General features: G+C 56.0%; 1 protein-coding gene across 1 annotated transcript in view; it reads right to left on the bottom strand.

Moving 5' to 3' along the window:
• The window catches only part of LAMC3 (laminin subunit gamma 3), a 59,791-nt gene extending 51,755 nt beyond the window's left edge, over window positions 1-8,036 (bottom strand). Inside the window, exon 1 of the mRNA XM_057549181.1 lies at window positions 7,661-8,036. Coding sequence (XP_057405164.1) covers window positions 7,661-8,036 — 376 coding nt within the window. The remainder of the gene's footprint in view (window positions 1-7,660) is intronic.
• Window positions 8,037-19,398: the final 11,362 nt, after the last annotated feature.

Raw genomic sequence — 19,398 nt, 5'->3', positions numbered from 1 at the left:
TCTGCCAAAGGCAACCCGAAGGCTGGGGAAGGAACTGGCCCTGAGATCTAAACAGTGACAAGAATTAAATTTGCAGCCTCAACCCAGACCCTTGCAAGCTCCAGGGGCCAATGAGGCTTCAGGGTGATTGAGACAGGTGTGCTCCCATCAAAAAAGCTGGGCCAAAACGTCTTCCCCACCTGTTAACTGCGGAGCGACACTGCTTGGGGCCACATGGATCTCAACTCCCAGCCACCCAATATGCTGTTCCCTCTGCCTGGAATGCTGTTCCCTCCGCTCCTCACCTGGCTGGCTCCTGTGCATCCCTGCTCATCCCACTGGTTTAGCAGACTGATCAAATGCCCCAGCCTGAGTCCTGCGTCGAACACCTTTCTCCCGCCTTCCCTGATGGCTACTCATCCCTGGAGCTGTGGGTTAGGGTGCCTCACTGGTGCTCCCCAGCTGCCCTGAGCCTCTTCACCCTGTTCTGTAAAGACCTGCTCATCCCTCCCACTAGTCTGTGCCCTCCTTGGGACGGGGCAGTGAATCCTTAGAGCTGAGCACAGTGCCTGGTACACAGTAGGTGCTCCATAAATGCTTGCCAGATGAAGCATGATTTGTACCTTCAAGGAGGTTATAATCCAGTGAACAAGTTGAGACAGGCAGGCCTGACAACATGACTGAGGCTGTCACAGTGTTCTGCCAATCACGACCCCCAAATGAGTCTGTTTAACAACAGCCAGCATTTAGTGAGCACCTACTATGTGCCAGGCACCTTGTTAAGTGCTCTATGTACACTCTATCTCAGAGACCCCCAAACAGTTCCATACCGTGCACATCTTACTAACAAGGAACCCGAGGTTCAGGCAGGAGAAAGGGTCTCGCACAAGGTCACGTAGAAAACAGCCGAGTCTCTACTCAACTACAGGCTTGTCTGCCCCCAAGTTGCCGAACCAGCCACCCCTCCAATTCAATGCCCAGAGAGAAAGGGCTGCCCAGGAAGGAGGTGCCAGTGCCCATGAAAACTGCAGAGGTCGCCCAAGCCAGCACCAGGAGCACCAAGCTATGTCCTCTCCAGCCAGCTGGGACATAAAGCCCGACAGGAATGACACCAGGGCGGTCATAAAAGCAGGCTGGCCCACATCCGGCACTGACGGAGCAGAATGAGCTACGAAGGAGAGGCTTATTTTGGAAAAAGGGAAACAAAACAAAGCCCTTTAATTGGAGCCATCTGGGGAGCAGTGGCCTGGGGATGGGGCTGGAGGGGACAGGGTGGGGAGCTGAGTGGAAATGCGTGGCCGAGGCTGCCCTGCCCACCGTGGGCATGAGAACCAAATGGGGAGAGCCGCTCCCAGCCTGCAGGAGGCATCTCAGCAGGGCTCCTCCGCCCTAGCATCTGGCCATCCACTGTTCTCATCTTCCTCTCCCACCCTAGCTCTTGGCAATTTGGGGCTCGCTGAATCCCTGTGAAGAGCTGGGGAATCCCTGTGACCACAGTGCCAGACACCATGAGAGCCTGGCTGAATCAGAGCTAGGCCCACGACAGTTCCCTCACCTTTGGGCCAAGAGTCTAAACCCCAAATATGGATCAAGATTGTCAAGCCTATTGTCTAACCTGGGGAGAGTGAACAGATTTCGTCTGATTGATTATTGCCTAGGGCTTTGTGTTAAGAAGGATTCTGAGGTCCAGTCTGAATGGAGCCATGACTGACATGTACAAACTACAAGTCTGCAAAGAGAGGTGTCAGGGCATTTAAGACCATCGCAATAAATCAGGGAACAGATGAGGGGCTGAGTGGGAATGATGGAGAGGAAGGCAAAGACAAGGAACATTCCAGACAGTGATCTAGTGATCTGGCGAATGCTGAAGTCAAAGGATGAGGAGGGAAGAACTGCAGCGGATTCCTGAGTTCCTTGCTTTGGTGCATGGAGAGACGAGGGGGAAGAAAGAAGGATGCCTTTACTTTTTAATTTTAAATATAAATATAACGTAAAATTTACCATCGTAATCATTTCTAAGCATATGGATCACTGGTATTAAGCACATTCACACTGTTGTGCAGCCGTGGCCACCATCCATCTTCAGAACTTTTTCATCTTCCCAAACTGAAACTCCACACCCATTAAACACGAACTTCCCATTCTTTCCTCCCCCAGTCCCTGGCAACCACCATTCTACTTTCTGTCTCTATGAATGTGACTCGTTTAGGGACTCATATGAGTGGAATCATAGAGTGTTTGTCCTTCTGTGTCTGGCTTATTTCACTGAGCATAATGTCTTCGAGGTTCATCCACATAGCAGCATGTGTCAGAATCTCCTTCCTTTTTAAGGCCGAAAAATATTCCATTGTATGGCTTTGTATGCCACATTTTGCTTATTCATTCATCAGTGGACACTTGGGTTGCTTGCATTCTTCAGTTATTGTGAATAATGCTGCTATGAATATGGTTTACACGGTGCACCTTTACTTTTGGACCCTAAGTTTGGGGCCCTTGTGTGACATTCAGGGGTTGACTTTCAGGAGGATGCTTTAATGACCTGGTCAAGGGCTCAGGTGGGAGACTGGGCTGGAGGTGCGGGTGGAGCCCCAAACGTCAACCATGATCCCAACAGGCAAAGCCAGGGGCATGAGATGGGGAGAGGGCACAGCTGGTGGCAGGGTTGGCGGGGAGATGAGAGAGAGCAGGGGAAGGGAGGCGGGTGAAGCAGCTGGAGCCCTGGGGAGCCCAGGTGCGGGGCAGGGCCAGGAGGAAGGGTGGGACCACAGCTTAGGAGTCTGGGATGTATCTGGAAGGCTGGGGAGTTATTCATTCATGCATTCATCCACTCATTCCTCGTTTCCAGGGAGGAAATACAGTGTAGCCATGATGTGCTGGGGTTCACATCCCCGCTCCACTGCTTAGCAGCTCTGTTGCCTTGGGCAAAATACCTAACCTCCCTCCAGTGAAATGGGCAGGTATCTTGAACACAGTGACTCCATTTCCCCATTTGCAAAATGGGCATCACAATAAAATGGGCTTCATGAGTAAACGCCTGCAAAGCACTTACAACAGTCCCCGGTACATGCACGACTAAATGCTGTCATTCCATCCATCCATCCAACCAACAGCACCACTGTGTAGGGGGCCCTGCGCTGGGCGCTGGGGTGCAGCTGTGAAAACAGGCATTCCCTCTGTAGCCTGGAGCCGGTGACGGACACAGACAAACCAAAACCTCAAGCTCATGATCTAGACTGTGACAGGGGAAGGGTGAGGGGCTGCAAAAGCACGCAGGCAGGCTCTCCGCCCAATCCTGGGGGCTGAGGGTTTCCTGTAGGAGGTGCCCTCAAAGCCTAGTGGGGCAGATAGTGGCTTGTCCGCTGTTGCATCCCCAGGGCTTGGTACAGGGACTAGCACGCAGTAGGCACTAGGCTGTTTTGTTTATGAATGAGATACGGGTTATCCAGGAGAAGGCGGGAACACGAAGTTATGCCGGGCAGATGCAACAGCAAAGGCAAAGACCAGGAGGAGAGATGCAGTCTCGGCCCATCCTCAGCCCTGCTGAAGGGCAGCTGGTGCAGCCAGAGTGGGAGGGGAGGGAGGGGAGATCTGGAGGCTGCCTGCATCCTTCCTGGGCTTTGGGACTTCCCACTCCTGCAACTGCTGGGTCCATCCTGAGCCCAGAGGGGCGCGAGGCGGCCAGGGCCAGCTGGGCCCAGGGCCATGGGGGGCTGCTTCTGTGGTAGAGGCTAATCAGGGCTGCTGCCTTGACCCCTGACCTGACTGGGGCCCAGCATTCTAGCCAGAACCCCCAGGGAGAAGGAAGGAGGACTTGGCGCCCCGGCGCTGGCCTCGTCCAACGCAAACACGGCCACCCACTCGACAGGAAGACGCAGTGGAGCCAAAGCTCAGGAGACCCAGCCGGCGTCGGGCTCCACAGGGGCCGGCAGGTCCTTCTGACGTCCAGCTCCCACTGGACCAGGCCCCGCTGTCCTCTTGTCCCCTCCGCTCTGGCCATCCAGGCCATGCAGGTCCAAGAACACACAGAGCGGCCTCCTGGCTCCCCTTGACCTGGAATGCCCTCCACTCTTTTGTCAACTCCCACCACCCTTCAGATCTCCGAGAGGCCCGCTCACCCCGGGTGTGTCCCCTGAGCGTAAATCTTCATCCACATCGTTCCCGGGGCCCAGCTCGTCTTCTGGCTCCATGAAGATGGAACAGATGCTGAACGGATGCAGGGAGAACTGGCCCTGCACACGGGCGGCCCCCAGCCGGGATCTGAGGCTGGAGGGCGGGGGGCAGAAGCCCACCCACCATTTCTCCTGAAACCTTCCCCTCGCTCAGGGGCTCAGAACTCACCTGCTCAGGGACTTAAGGGTCTTTCCAGTAGGTTCTCAGGAATCCAAGAAAGTGTACAAGCAAGAAGGGAGACTCCCCTGAGCCCAGCCAAAAGCTGAGACTCCGATGGGCATAAGCTGGACGTTTATCATCCCCAAATGCAGCGCGCTGCACGGAGGGTCCCAGGGTCTGCGGTGGGACCCTAGGCGCTGATTTCATCCTCAGAGCCTCAGTTCCCCTGTCTATAAAAGAACAAACGGGGACTTCCCTGGCGGCCCAGTGGTTAAGACTCCACGCTCCCAATGCAGGGGGCACGGGTTCAATCCCTGGTCGGGGAACTAAGATTCCACATGCTGCACGGCGTGGCCAAAGAAAAGGAACAAACGGTGCTGGGATGGGGTGCTGACTTAGTGGGGTCCCTAGCACGTGGTGAGGGCCCCCTGAATACTGTGTTACCCCTGATGACCGTCCACCTCCCACACACCCACTACTAGGCTCCAGCCTGCTCACTTCCCATGGCCTCCGTGGAGGGCTGGGAGCCACAAGACCCCGCTGCTGCCTTTCATCCCAGACAGGAAGCCTCAGCTTAGCGACAGGACTCGGGGATTTGGAACAGATGTCTGCGAGCTCGCAGGGGGCTGGGAAAGCAGTGACCTCCATCCAGGGCTGACCGGCCGCCTGTCCCTCCCCCGGCCTCACCCCACTCCCTCCAGGAGACCGGGGCCAGAGCCGCTGCCCACTCCTCCCTCCAGTGAGGTCAAGGAGAGAAGGGGCAGAGCCAGCAGAGGCGGCCTGAGGGCTAGGAGAGGCTTCCCTGCCCACCTTGACTGAGGATCCATCAGGCCCCCACTGGGAATACCCTGATGATCCCAGACCTCTTCTTCCCCTAATATTATGCAATCTGTGGCTCAGAGTGGAGAAAACCAAATTTGAATGGAACCAAACGTGGGCCACGTCTGGGGCTGCTGTGGGTCCCCAGAACCCCTCCTGCATAAATGGGACCAGGGTCAGGATGTCTTTTGGGAGCCAGGTGGGCGAACATTTCTCAATCCCTTTGGAAGAGGCCACCCCAAGGGGAACCTCAGCCTGAGCCTCTCTCAGCAGAGTCCTGTTGGTCACACACAAGGACTGTCCCAGCTCCTGTAAGCACTTGGCCGACCTGAGCTCACAGGACCTGCACGCTGCCCGAGAGGTGGCAACTCTCACCCCATCTGACTGGGAGGAAACCGAGGCACGGGGAGGGGGTGGCGTTTGCCCAGTGAGTGGCTGTGCTGGGCCTGAGTGCAAAGCCTCTTCGGTGGCCTGGGGCAGGCAAAAGAGAGCCCTGAGCTGGGCCCGGGGCACAGGACGGAGGAGGTGACATTGTCCCTCCCCCATTCATTCACTGTGCAGACCCTTCCAGAGCCCCTCCCACGTGCCTGGTGCTGCACAACACGACGGGAAGAACAATGGGGTGTGTGTGTGTGTGTGTGTGTGTGTGTGTGTGTGTGTGTGTGGTGCAGGGCCTGGCACACACCAAGTGTAAACGGGAACTGCCCCAAATCAAAACACGTAGACCCTCTCCCGCCCGCTCCCGCCTCATCTGTGCCTGGCCTGAGCCCCTCGTCTGCCCCGGGTTCCACCCACACAAGCAACACATCAGCCAATCCCGCGTCCTCTGTCATGGAACAGACTGTCTCCCACAGACCCTATCCTATCCCAGATTCCTTCCCCTGTGGCCTTGGGGTCCTGCCAGGCCAGTCCAGCCAGCTCCCCCAACCTCTCTCCCCCCACTGGTTTCCTGTCGCACGCCTGGGTAGAGATCCTGTCCCATCCCATCCGTCCCATCCCATCGACAAGCCCCACCTGGAGAGCCCGACAGGTCAATGGGTGGTAACAAGGCCTCAGAGCAACCGAGCTTCTTGGGGTGGCGGTGGGTACCAGCCTGATCTTCTGAGAAGGCTCGGTGTCCCCCCTACCACTTCAGTGCCATTCCCCAGCCCTCCCCAAGGCACTGTCACCCAGAGCTAGGAAGAGCCGACTCCACCAATGGGTGGAATTCATGTCAAGGAGTTTATGCTCTGATCTTGGATACACACGGATGTCAGTATCATTTAGCAGCTGTGTGTCTTTGGGCAAAAGACTTAACCTCTCTGAACCTCAATTTTCTCATCTGAAAAATATGGATACATTCCCATAATTCCTTATCAAAACTGTTTGGCTCCGGATGTAGTTTAGAATTCAGAACTCTTCAGACTTTAGAGAGATGATGCAGTCCTTATGCCATGGATTGTGTTAACACCTCCAGCTGGGTCTGGGGCTAATAGCCATGTTCAAACATCTCAGGAACAGAATGTATGACTATTCACTCTAGGATCAACAAGGTCTATAAGTAGCCTCAGGTCAGGTTTAGCAGCCGAAATGAGTTATAAAAATACTTTGAGGGGCTTCCCCACTGGTCCAGCGGTTAAGACTCCATGCTCCCAGTGCAGGGGGCCTGGGTTCGACCCCTGGTCAGGGAACTAGATCCCGCATGCATGCCTCAACTAAGAGCCCTTGTGCCACAGCTAAGACTCACCGCAGCCAAATAAATAAATAAATAAATATTAAAAAAAAAAAAACTTTGAGTTTTCAGAGCTTTGGGAGATTTTGAACCCACAGATAAGGGAGTGTGGACCGATGGAAACACTCCCTCCCTGAAAGGGCTATGGAGCCGGGGGTCGGGGGGAGGTGGTTATTCCCATTCCCTGAAATGGGGGAGGTGCCAGGAGTGAAGTGCTGGGTCCAGACTCAGGATTGTGATTCCCGGGGACCTAAGGGCTCTTGTACCTTGGCATGGGGTTGGGTGGAGGGAGGCTTGGGCACAGCAGAGAGGCCATGCCATCCGGTCCAGTTACCCAACAGCCGGGTGAAACTTGGCTCCTGCCCTGAGGGCAGCCTTCCCAGTGATGAACACGCTGGCTCTATCCCCAAGATCACTCCCAGGGACGGCACACAGCCTCAGGGATTCACTGAACCCCAGAAGTCAACCAGATGCCCCAAGATTACGAGCCCCTGCCCCAGAGAGCCAACTAGTTCACCCCCTGGTGGGTCACCTCCCTTCTTTGCCCACAACAGCTCTGGGTCTAGGATGGACAATCATTACAGGGCATGGTCCTCGCACCCAGATCCACTGCTCTGTAAAGGGCTCCCAGGAGGCTTCCCACCCCTCCCAGCCCCAAGAGACACCCATCAGTCTATCCTTCCAGATAGTGGGGGGCACAGATCCCTTTCCTGAGGCCCCCCCATATCTGGATCCCACAGCTAACCCAGGGCGCGCAGCCTCGAGCCCCCGATGGTGGGCACAGGGGACGAGGTGATGGCGGTGCCCTGAGCCCGCGCTTACCCAGGTTGAGAGTGATGTTGACCGAGGTGGGGTACTGCACCCCGAAGGCCATGGACGGGCTCTGCCACCAGGTGCTGTCGTCCTGGCTGTGGAAGTCGGTGAGGTAGGAGGCGTTGTGGTGGCGCTCGGGGTCGGCGGCGTCGCAGCGGTGGCACTGCGCCCCCGCTCCCTGAGCGCCCACGTGCGGGCAGAAGTCCTCGGGCGGGCGGCCGCACGTGTGGGAGGCCTCGGCTAGCCGGCCGAACGCCGCGTTCTCGAACACGGGCAGGCAGCGCTGCGGGCGCCCCGCGCCGTCGTAACACGCGCCCATGCCCGCGCCGGCCGCCCGCGGCGCCAGGAGCGCCAGGCCCAGCAGGAGCGCGGCCACCGCTGCCATGGTCAAGGGCACCGACGCCCTTGCGATCAGGCAGTGCGCGCCCGGCTCTGCGCGCCCGCCTCGGCTCCGGCTCCGGTGTGCGCGGACCGCGCGCGGGGCCCCAGGACGCGCCTCCCCCGGCGGGCGGGACCCATGGCGGGAGGGAGGGACAGACGGCGGGCAGCGCCCCCCAGCCTCCCGACCGCTCCGTCCCTGGGCGCTCACCCCCACCTGGTGGTCGTGCCCGGGAGTGCCCGGCTTGGGAGTCAGCCCCAGCTGCCTTGCCCTGGCTCTGCTGGGGGACCCTGGCTCTTTGAGCCTCGGTGTCCTCGTCTGTAAAACGGGATTGGTAATGATGTAGGTTCATTACCGTGCTTGTGAGGTTTCAATGGCTGTTCAAGACATGGAAACTGCTCACTAATGCCTTTCAAGTCCTGTAATAAAAGGGGGCATCAGGGTCTTTACCTGGTCTTTCCCGTTGCACGTCTCCTCCCAGCAATAAAGTCACCCTAGGGGTAGTTCCTTAAGTTTCCACTGTTCCGTTAACTCTGAAAAGTGCTTCTGCTGCTGGCTATTCTCTGCTCTCAAAGCAGAGATTCTGACATTTGTGACCAAGGATACCTGGTCTCATCACAAACATCACCTCAGAGAGAGACCTTCCCTCCCCCACCCGCAGGAGATGCCCCCTTATATGCTCCATTCATTAAAATTAGTAGATCAAAGGAGAAAGCCAGATGCTCATATCAATAGATGCTAGAGAAAACACTTGATAAAACTTAGCAGCCCTTCCCAGAAAAACTCTAAGGAAAATAGTAATAAACTTCCTAAGCATGTTCAGGACTATTTTTCAGCTGCAGCCTTTGCAGCTAGGTGCTTCCCATCAGATGTTCTTGCTTGAGACTGGGAAAGTAAAAGTGGGCAGAGGCCATCCTCTGCCCTTCTGGTGATTTTTTCTGGTGGCAAGTGAGGTCACAGAGGAGGAGCCTTTCTGCAGCAGCGTGCTTCCCATTCTCCAGCTCTGTGGGGGTTGAGAAGGCTTTGTGTGGTGGTAGCAGCAGCCGTGGCATCTTGACTCCTATTTCTGCCCCCTGGATTGCAGTTACAGAGTGAGCTCCCAGAGCCTCAGGTGGTGGCAGCTTCCCGGGCAGGTCAGTTCTGCAATGTCCTGGATGTCAGCACTTCCAGTGTCCTTCCATCCATCCCCTGAGCGCTTACCTCTCTGCATTCAGTCCTTCCTGTTGCAAACACCTAAGCACTTGCCAAGTGCTTGGCGCCGAGCCCAGCATGGTGAGGGTGGAGAGGGTGGGCAATAAATTGCTATCACTACAATGAAGACAAGATCCTGCTCTCTATGAGCCCTCGGTCTGACTAGAGAGGGAGACAAGGCACTAAGAAACAGCCTGATGACATTCCAAGGCTTGTTCTTGCCTGTTTTATAAGACTGGATTGTGACCACGTGTTTTCCAGTCATTTGTTCCTCAGCAAACATGTACTGTTGCCCACTGTGTACCCTGCACTGTGTTGGGGACACAGAGGTGAATTAGACACCCCCCACCCCACCCCCTAGTGAGGGAGAGACACCATATCCATTGATGTCCATGAAGAGGCTGATAGGATGTAACGGAAGGTGGTGCATGGGGGGCTTGGGGTGTAGGGAGGGTGGGGTGGCTAGTTCTGCCTGCAGGTGGGGGGTGCTTCCTAGAAGAGGTGATAAATAGACCAAGTTGTAAAGGCTGAGTAGGGGAAAGGGCGTCTCAGGCAGGAGGCACAGCATGTGCAAAGGCTCAGAGGTCTGAATGGGTAGGGCAAACCTGTTGTGTGTTTGCAGCTCTGGGTGGGGAGTTGGTCCTGGGGGTGAGGCTGGAGCAGGGGGCAGAGGCCAGATGATGTGGGGTGCTGGGCACCATGGTGATGAGCAGGGGCTTTGTCCTGTAGAGGATCTACAGCTGCTGTGGGTTGTGAGTTCTTGGCGGGCAGGGACCTCGTGTGCCTCACCCCCTGTCCCCAGGACCTGAGCTGAGCATAGTTCAGGGAATGTTGGGGAACAAGCAGGAACCACATGGCTGGCAAAGGCTGATCCTACAGAGGCAGGGCCGGAGATGACAGCTCCTTTAAGAGACGCCAGCCTGGTGCTCCCTGACCTTGCCCAGCTCCTGGCAATGGCTCTTGAGGGGACCACACCACACTAAGGGGCCAGGATGAGGGGCTAAGTTTAGTTTGGGCAATCAGGGGAGGCTTCTTGGAAGAGGTGACAGCACAGTGGAGACCTGAAAGATGGGATGAGAGGCAGGGTGGAGAGGGAGCTGACAGGGACCCCTCAGCTGTCACCCTCAGAGAACATCTTCTCCCTGGAGTTAACAAGTTCAGACAGGCCCAGGGACATGGTTGGCCTCAGGACATGCCACCCCTCAGTACAGCAACTGTCTCAACCCTCCTCTGTCCCCAGCCCGAGCAGGGCCTGGGCCTGGGATTGAGTCAACCCTGGATAGCCCTTCAAATCCAAGGGGCCCAGATGGATAAATGATGCACCCCCTTCCGGGTGGTGCAGGGGCCAGAGGCTGGGCTCCAAAGGAGGTAATAATGGCTGTTGGGACTTCCCTGGTGGCGCAGTGGTTAAGAATCTGCCTGCCAATGCCGGAGACACGGCTTCGATCCCTGGTCCAGGAAGATCCCACATGCTGCAGAGCAACTAAGCCCGTGCGCCACAACTACTGAGCCTGTACTCTAGATCCCGTGAGCCACAACTACTGAGCCCACGTGCCACAACTGCTGAAGCCCGCACGCCTAGAGCCCATGCTCCGCAACAAGAGAAGCCACCGCAATGAGAAGCCTGTGCACCGCAACGAAGAGTAGCCCCCGCTCGCCGCAACTAGAGAAAGCCCGCGTGCAGCAACAAAGACCCAATGCTGCCAAAAATAAATAAATTTCTAAAAAAAAAAAAAAAAAAAAAAGGCTGTCCACTCATCATTCATTCACTCGCTGGACAGACATTTACTTAGTCCACATGCCATGCCCTGGGCTGGGCACAGGGGACAGAGTGATGAATTGGTAAAACTGTCCCTGCACTTGGGGGGGCGCCAATAATAAACTAGTGATTATAACACAGAGTGATATGAGCACTGGGGAAGAGAGAGTAAAGAGAAGGTGCTTACCCCAGTCTGGAGAAGTCAGGGAAGGCTTCCTGGAAGAGGTGAGGTCTCAGCTGAGACCCAGAGAGGAGGAAATATCCAGTAAAGGGGATGGGAATGAGCATTCCAGGAGAGGAAACAGCATGTGAAAGGCTTGGAGACAAAACCGAAGAACTGAAGGAAGCCCAGGGTGGCTGGAGATGGGAGTTTGGGAAGAAGCAGGTTGGGGCTGGTGGGGTGGGCAAGAGCCAGCCCCACATGTCCTGATGAAGAGCTGGACTCCACGTGGGGACTGCCAGAGAGCAGCCTCCCTTCTCCAACCTCTCCCAGGGGTCCAGGCTCCCCGTTCCCCAGTGAGAGGCTCCTGCCCTAGATCCAGCCTCTGGCACCTGCTAGGTCCCCTCCCACTTCCTCTGAACACTCAGGGTCCAGCACGGCAATCCTTGGGCCTGGTACTCCTTGGGTCTGGCACTCCCTGGGGAAACCCCCCAGCCGAGTCCACACAGACATGTCTCTGCTGTGCCTGACACTGCCCACACGCAGCCAAAGTCACCCACAACACAGGTCAGCCAGGAACACAAGGCCATGGAGCCCACCCCGTGGGTAGATCACAGAGCCCAGCTGCTCCTCAGTGGCTTTTCTTGTTTGTCTGCACCGCTTCCCCAACTAGGGGCCCCTGGAGGGTAGGCAGGAGGGGTGTGACTCATCCCCTGGGTGGGCAGCAAAGTGGGTGCTTGCAGAATGCCTAGTGAATGGATGAAGGATGATGAATGTTAAATGGATGGTAAGTGAATGAAAAGTACATGAAGAATGAGAGCATCTGAATGAATGGATGGATGGAGGGATGGATGGATGGATGGATGGATGGTGAACGAATGGATGTAAGTGTGATTGATGATGATGGTGATGATTATGATGGTGATGATGATGATGATGATGGTGATGATGGTGACCATGATAGTAATGCTAATGGTGGTGATGATGATGATGATGATGGTGATGATTATGATGGTGATGATGATGATGATGGTGATGATGGTGGTGATGGTGATGATGGTGATGATGATAGTAATGCTGATGGTGGTGATGATGGTGATGATGATGGTGATGGTGATGATGGTGATGATGATAGTAATGCTGATGGTGGTGATGACGATGATGGTGATGGTGATGATGGTGGTGATGATGGTGGTGATGATGGTGATGATGATGGTGATGATGATGGTGATGATGATGATGGTGGTGATGATGATGGTGATGATAAAGATGAAGTGATGATGATGGTGATGATGATGGTGATTATGATGGTGATGAATGAATGCATGCATGCAGGAAGTGAGGGCTTCTGCTCCCTGGGTTCTCCTCACACAGCCTCTGCCCCCAGTTCTGGGGCCCTTGCAGTCTCAGCAGAAGGCACAACCTGATAGCCCCCTCCCCATTTCTCCCACTGCACCTGCCACCCTCTCCTTTTGGCCACTCAGCTCCGGCTACACAGGCCTCCTTCCCAAACACACAGAGCGCATTCCCACCTCAAGGCTTTTGCACGTGCTGTGCCTTATGCCTGGAGCACTGTTCCTGCAGATTTCTGTGTCCCTCCCTGCCCCAGGGTCCTGATATGGAGAGTCCGACCCAGACCTTCCTTGACCTTCCCCTGTGCTTCCTACTCCTGCACTGTGCAGTGTTTTTCTTCCTAACCTGTGACACATACACATACTTGCTTGTTTGTCTGTGGTCTGTCTCTCCCATCAGACTGGGAGCTTCCTGAGGGCGGCAACTGTGCTTGCCCCCCCCTTTCTCTGCCCAGCAGGGACACTTGTGGGATGAATCCATGGGGCACAAAGCAGCAGATAAGGGCACAGAGTCCCCAGTGGAGTGACCAGCTCCACGCAGACACTGGTCTGCACCAGCAATCCCCACCACAGGGAAGCTGCCCTTAAACAGTAATTTCATTTCCAAGTTCTTTCTGCTGAGGACAAGGAAACGGCAATTATAAGTCAGCAGCAGAACCTAGCAAGGGAAGGGAAGGCACAGATAAGCCACACCTGCACTCCAGCTGCCCCAGGGATTCTTAACCACTGCCGTGAGCACCGCTGGAACCAGGATGCGACCCCCAGGCCTGAGTTGGGCCCCTGTCTGTCCCCAGGGCCTGGCACGACCCTGCAGAGGCTCCCATCGCTCTCGGGTAAGGGCGGTCTCTGAGACCTCAGCTCCTAAGACTCCAGAACTCCTACATCATCGGCCAGCACCTTCTGACCCTCAGCCTCTCCAGGTCCCCTCCACCCCCAGGACTTTGGCACCTGCCGGTCCCTCTGCCTGAGACACTCCTCTGCTCTTCTCACCAGCCTGACGCTTGCTCCTCCTCTAGGGCTCAGACCTCAGGACAATGTCACTTCCTCAGGCTGCCCCGCCCCCTGACCTCCTGGCACCTCTAAACCCATCATTATTTTCATGTCCCTCTTTCCCACCAGGCTGCCGGTCCCAGAGGACAAGAATCCTGTGGCTTCCCGCTCTGTCCCTGACGTGCACCCAAGGCAGGGTGTACACTAGGTTGTCCATAAATAGTACAGAGTGAATGAATGAGTGAAGGAAAGAAGACTGGATGGAGGGAGGGAAGGAAGGAGAAAGAAATCTGGCAGCGAGGCCCAGGCTCCAGTTGGGCTCTTCTTTGGGGGTGAGGCTGCCTGTAAATGGGGGTGAAGGCCAAGGGCAGGGAAGGAGCTCGCAAGCCCATGACCCACGACTGGGAAGTGATCTACAAATGCACCTCACCCTTCACGTGGCTTTATTTTGAAAACGTGAACCTTACAGATGTCAGGGAGAGGCTGGGATTCTCAGCCTGGGCCCACAAGGAGCCATTAGCATTCCTGGTGGCAGCTTAGTGGGGCTCTGCAGGGGCTGCGGGAAATTTATGCCGCCTGCTGGGGCCGGTCCAAGGCCAAGGCAGGAGCAGGGGCATCTAGAAAATAAAACGGTAAAGCTGTCAAATCTGTGCCTCCCCCAGGAGGCTGGGGCACCTGGAGGACAGGCAGGTGGGCAGAGGGTAGCTCCCACAGGTGGGGGTAGCCATGGGGACCGGGGGGTTAGAGGCCCCGCTTTGCTGCACCCTTGGATGCTGACCGCTCACCCTCCCCGCCTCGGACAGGGCCTGGCCCTGACCACCTGACACGCAAAGCATCAGGCTCCTCCTCACGGGGATCCTACTAGGGGGCAGGTATCGGCCCCATGCTTCGGATGGGGAGACTGTGGCTCAGGAAGCAAAGTAACTTGCCCAGCGTTACCTGGCTGGGAGGGGTCAGGTGGGGTTTGAACTCACTCAGTTCTCTTGGATTCTCTAGCAGCCTCCGTGCCTGCCCTCCCCCACCTTTCCCGATTTCCAGAACAAACCACGTGTAGGACAGCCCCCAGCAACCGTGTCAGATTGGAAGTCCCTCCGAGAGCATCCTGGGTGCTCTGCCTGGGCCACGGAGCACTTGCACATGCGCTGTTTCTGCCACTGGATCACCTCCCCACCGCACCCCCTTCCTTTCCAAAACTGTGGTCGATTGTCTGTCCTGCTCCCCAGCAGGGAAGTTTATCTCTTCAATGGAGATCATCTTTGCAAATCGCCCTTCCCGCACTGCTGTGTCAGGTATGTGCTGGAGCTGTCAGGCTTCCGTTTGGATGTGTGCGTGCGCGTGCGTGTGCACGTGTGTGTGTGTGCATTCACGTGTGTGTGCATGCATAAGCACACATGTGTGTTTTGTGAGTGTGAGCCATGTGTGTGTGAGATCGATGTGGGGTATGGGCGGGTGTGTGTGGTGTGTGTCTGTGTGTGTGTGTGGTGTGTGCTTGTGTGGGTGTGACTGTGGTGTGTGTGCTGGGACCTGGGCTGGGGGTGGGCACAGACACGGTCTGAAGGCTGTGGAGCCCTGAGACACGTGGGGTCCAGCAGGCAGGCTCCGTGGGAGGTGGAGGAGGAAGAGTGGCGGGAACTGATGGGGGGTGAGGGACGCATCCCCTGGAGGCTGAAGTTAGCGGTGGTTGTCATAGACCCTGTGGCCTGGCCCGGCTGGGGCCGTGCAGGACTCCAAGCCTACTGCTGGGATGGAGAGACACAGAGGACGGGAGCACCTCACGGAGGGGGGCTTGAGGCCAGAGGCTGGCCCCTAGAGGACAGTCCCCAAGGGGCACGGGGGGGCGCTGCAGGCTACTCAAATCATGGGGTGCAGGAGTCCACATGAGACGGGGGGCCACAGAGCGGCTGTGGAGGGCAGCCTTGAAGCCAGCCTCAGGGCTCTCCAGCTGTGTCCTCAGCAAGGGGCAGGGAACCAGCCACTGAGCCCTTCTGTCACCCCCAGAACAGGGCTGGCTGAGGGCAGGGCTGGGGTCTGCCCACTCCTGAGGCCCCTCAACCAGTCAGTGCCCGGGCAACGTTTGTGTGGACTGAACGCCCAGCCCTGTGCCCCGAGCGTGCGCAGGGCCTCCCCGCATCTTGGAAGCAGCCCCGGGATAAAGGCCGCTGCCCCCTCCTCAGATGAGGAAGCAAGGGTCAGGCAGGGTGACTTACCCAGGCCCCCAGGGCTCAGAGGTGCCGCTGCTTGGTTTTCAAGATGTGGTTTGTCTCCCAAGCAGAAGCACGGCCTGGCCACTTGGCGTGGGGTCCCCATGGGAGAGCGGGCAGGGGGCACATGTCACGAGTCTTCAGTGTTCTCCACCCGCAGAAGAGCTGGGACACCTGGACCTCAGGGGTCCCTGCAAGCGGGTGGCACAGGTTTCGGTCCTGCGTCGGGACGCCTCGGCCCGGTGGCAGGAAGAAGGCGGGCAGGGCAGCCTGCCAGCAGACACCCCTAAATAACAGGGAGTGACCGGCATGCCTGCTCCCCGTCCCAGCCGGGGGACAGGCTCAGGCTTCATAAAGCGTGATAGATGGGCCTAATATGGGACTGGAAACGGCGGGCTGGCAGCCCCAGCCCGGCCTGCCGGCTGCCATTTACCCATATATTTATTTATTTATGCATTCTCCTCCATGGCAAAAGCCCAAAGACAATAAAAGAAATTGAATTGCATATCAGATGGGACATCAGAGGGAGATACAGCCATAAATCGCGTCGTATTTATTCCATAAATATCAGCACCTCCCGAATAGCCAGTGCCCGTTATGAAGTTATAATCAGGAATCTGGTCCCGCGATACTCACCACCAGCCCCTCTCCCATTAGACAAATGGGCTGAGTCCCCAAAATAAATAAGCACTTCCTCAGGCCACCTGCCCTCTTTAAGACAGGCATCTGGTCACCCGGGCTGCCTTCACCCAGAGTAAGGGGCGGGGTCCTCGGGAAAGGGCAGGCGGTAGCTGGAATTACAAGGTGCCCGGGCCCCGATGCAGTGAGCCCATGGAGGGTAGTAAGTTTCTGCAGGCCCTTTGCTTCCACCTGCACACCTACCACCCTGGCACCTGGTTGGAACCTGGATTCTTTCTCTATCATCCTATGACAGTTTTTTTCCCCAAGATGTAATTCACGTTCAGTGAAATGCACACATAAGTACATAGCTTGATGAAATTTTACATGAGTATGTAAAAACACCACCAAGATCAAGACAAAGAACGTTTGTCACTGGGGAAAGTTCCCTCATGCTCCCTCCCTGTCATTAACACCTTTCCAAAGGAAGCTGCACTTCTGTCACTGTAGGTCACTTTGCAGGTTCTAGAACTTCAGAAGAATGCAGTCATATAACATGTACTCTTTTGTGTCTGTTTTCTGATTTGTTTGACATTAGTGTATAGGAGATGCATCTCTGTCACTGTTTGTATCAGGGGTTCCTCCTTTTTCATTGCTGTGTAGTATTTCATTGTGTGGATACACAATTGTTTCATCCATTCTCCTGTGGATGGACAATTGAGCTGTTTCTAATTTGGGGTTAATGTGAATAAAGCTGCTTGTATGTGTCTTTTTGTGAATGTAAGCACTCATTTCTCTCGGGTATATGGCTGTGAGTGGAATTGTTGTGTTGTAGGGTAGAGGTACATTTAACTTTACCAGAAACTGCCAAGAACGTCTTCAAAGCGGCCGTAACATTATGTGCCCACAGCAACATATGAGAGTTCTGGTTGCTCCAGATGCATGTCAACACTTGGTTATATCTATCTTTAATTTTAGCCACTCTGGTGGCTATGTACTAGATCTCTTTGTGGTTTTAATTTGTATTTCCCACCGACTCTTACCTAGATGACTTCACTGACCTCCCACCTGGGGTCCCTGGGCTGACTTCCTGTCCCCTGCAGTCCATCCAGCACTCAGTAGCCAGAGGGACCCTGTTGTCAGGTCAAGACCCTCCTCTGCTCAGAACCCTCCTGTAGCTCCCAGCTCACTGAAAGTAAAAGCTGAGGGCCTGATGGGTCCTGCTGTGCTCGGGCCTTCCCCCACCGTTGTCATCTGTCCCCCCTTCTCTGGTACCAGCTCTCCAAGGGCAGCACCTGTGTTTTGCTCCCTGTTGCATCCCCATAGCCTAGGTCAGCGCCTGGCACAGAGCAGAGGCTCAATCAATACTGGCTGAACAGTTGAAACGAGTCAGTGGCAGGTAACATGGCATTTAGCAGAGCCCCTGTTCTGAATGAACATGAAACTCATAACGTAGAAGTAAGCATTTTAAAGCACACAGTCCAGTGGCACGTACCGCATTCACACTGTCGTGCAACCACCATCCCTGTCTTGTTCCAAATGACAGCAGTTTTGACGTGGCCTCCTCAACTTCTGATGTGACCTTAACAGTCTCCCCTCTTTATTTTTTTAAACAACTAAATGTCTGAAAGTTTCCAGCTCCCAGCCCTGAGTCTTGCTGTGTCCTGGAGCTCTCTCCTACGGCGTTTACAGATGGTCCAAACGTCCCACTTTGAAGGTTGGCTGACCGGGGGCTCCCATCCCCGTGCCCAGAATGTCCTGCTCCACGTGGCCTTCCCAGGGGCCTGATGCAGAGACTGGGGGCAGGGAAGTGGCTGGTTGTCCACCCCTCTCCCGCCACCCACCAACACACACACTGTTGGCCACTCTGCCTGGGCCCACAGGTCCCCTAGAGGTGGGACAGTCCTGGGCAAACCTGGGCTCTGCCGTCCCACACCCCTGCCCACCCCTCACACCCCCGGCCTCCCTCTTCGACCTGCAGGAATCTTTCCTTTCCTTTGGCTGATAGCTGGGGGAGGGGAGGACGACCCAATTTATTTGGCAACAAATAAAGAGCTGCCATGATTAAGAGCAGGGGAGAAAGTTTAAAGGAGGAAAAATACCTTGGGTAATGCCATCTCCTGCGTCTTTATATTCTGAAGCGGATCGTTCTGGATGCGGGCAGAAGGCCTGATTTAATATCCTCATGGAAAATACTGCACCTGATCCAATTACCACGGGAATTTTGATACAGTCAGCAGTCAAGTTGAAAGATTCAGAGGCACTCACCGTGGGAATAAACACAGAGACTGAATTACCCGGACGCCCCTGGGGGGTGTTAAGCAGGTCAGGTCGCTGTGAGGGCACCTCAGGCCAGGCTGGGGGGCTCGACGGAGGCCAGTTTGCTGTAGCCGGCCCTGCAGGCTGCCCTCCACGCTGTACTCCAGGCCAGCAGAAGGCCCTCGGCTTGGGGTCCTGGTGTGGCAGGCTAGGGGGTCCACACACGTGCCAGGGCCAAAGCAGGCCCTGGAGGTCCTCCTTGATGTCCAGTCCCTCCCCCACTTTCCAAACTCTATCCAGGCTGCCAACTGAACCAACCTCAACGCACCCAGCTGGCTCAGTTTTCCAGCCACTAGGCTGGCCCAGGCGCCAGCTCCCTCACCTGGACGCCAAAGGCAGCCCCTCTCTGGTCTCCCTGTCTCGTCTTGCTGCCCTCCCATGATGGACGGTTTACAAACCTAAGTCTAACCGTGTCTCTTCCGTGCTCAGAACCCTTCAATCACCTCCAGCTGTTCTCAGGAGAAAGTCCAAAGGCAGGAAACACCTCCAGGGTGCTGCCCATCCTGGTCCCTTTACCCTCTCCAGCCTGCCCCCCATCTCCCTCCCTTGCACCCATCCGGCCTCCCCTGTCCCCAGACCAGTCCAGGTCTCCCTGCTGCGTGCACTCTGAGCCCCTGTCCTCTGCCTGCAAAACATTGTCCATGACAATAATTATTACGAAACCATTTGAGGGCTGTATGTGGAAATCCATCTCCCCCCACTGGATTTGGGCTACACAGAGGTTGGAAGGGCCGGAAGCTGCTGAGTCTCTGTCCCATGCTGGCCATGCAGCCTTGAG

Source organism: Balaenoptera acutorostrata, chromosome 6 (assembly GCF_949987535.1).
Source record: "Balaenoptera acutorostrata chromosome 6, mBalAcu1.1, whole genome shotgun sequence".
Classification (NCBI taxonomy): domain Eukaryota; kingdom Metazoa; phylum Chordata; class Mammalia; order Artiodactyla; family Balaenopteridae; genus Balaenoptera; species Balaenoptera acutorostrata.
This window is presented reverse-complemented; position numbering and strand designations above follow the sequence as displayed.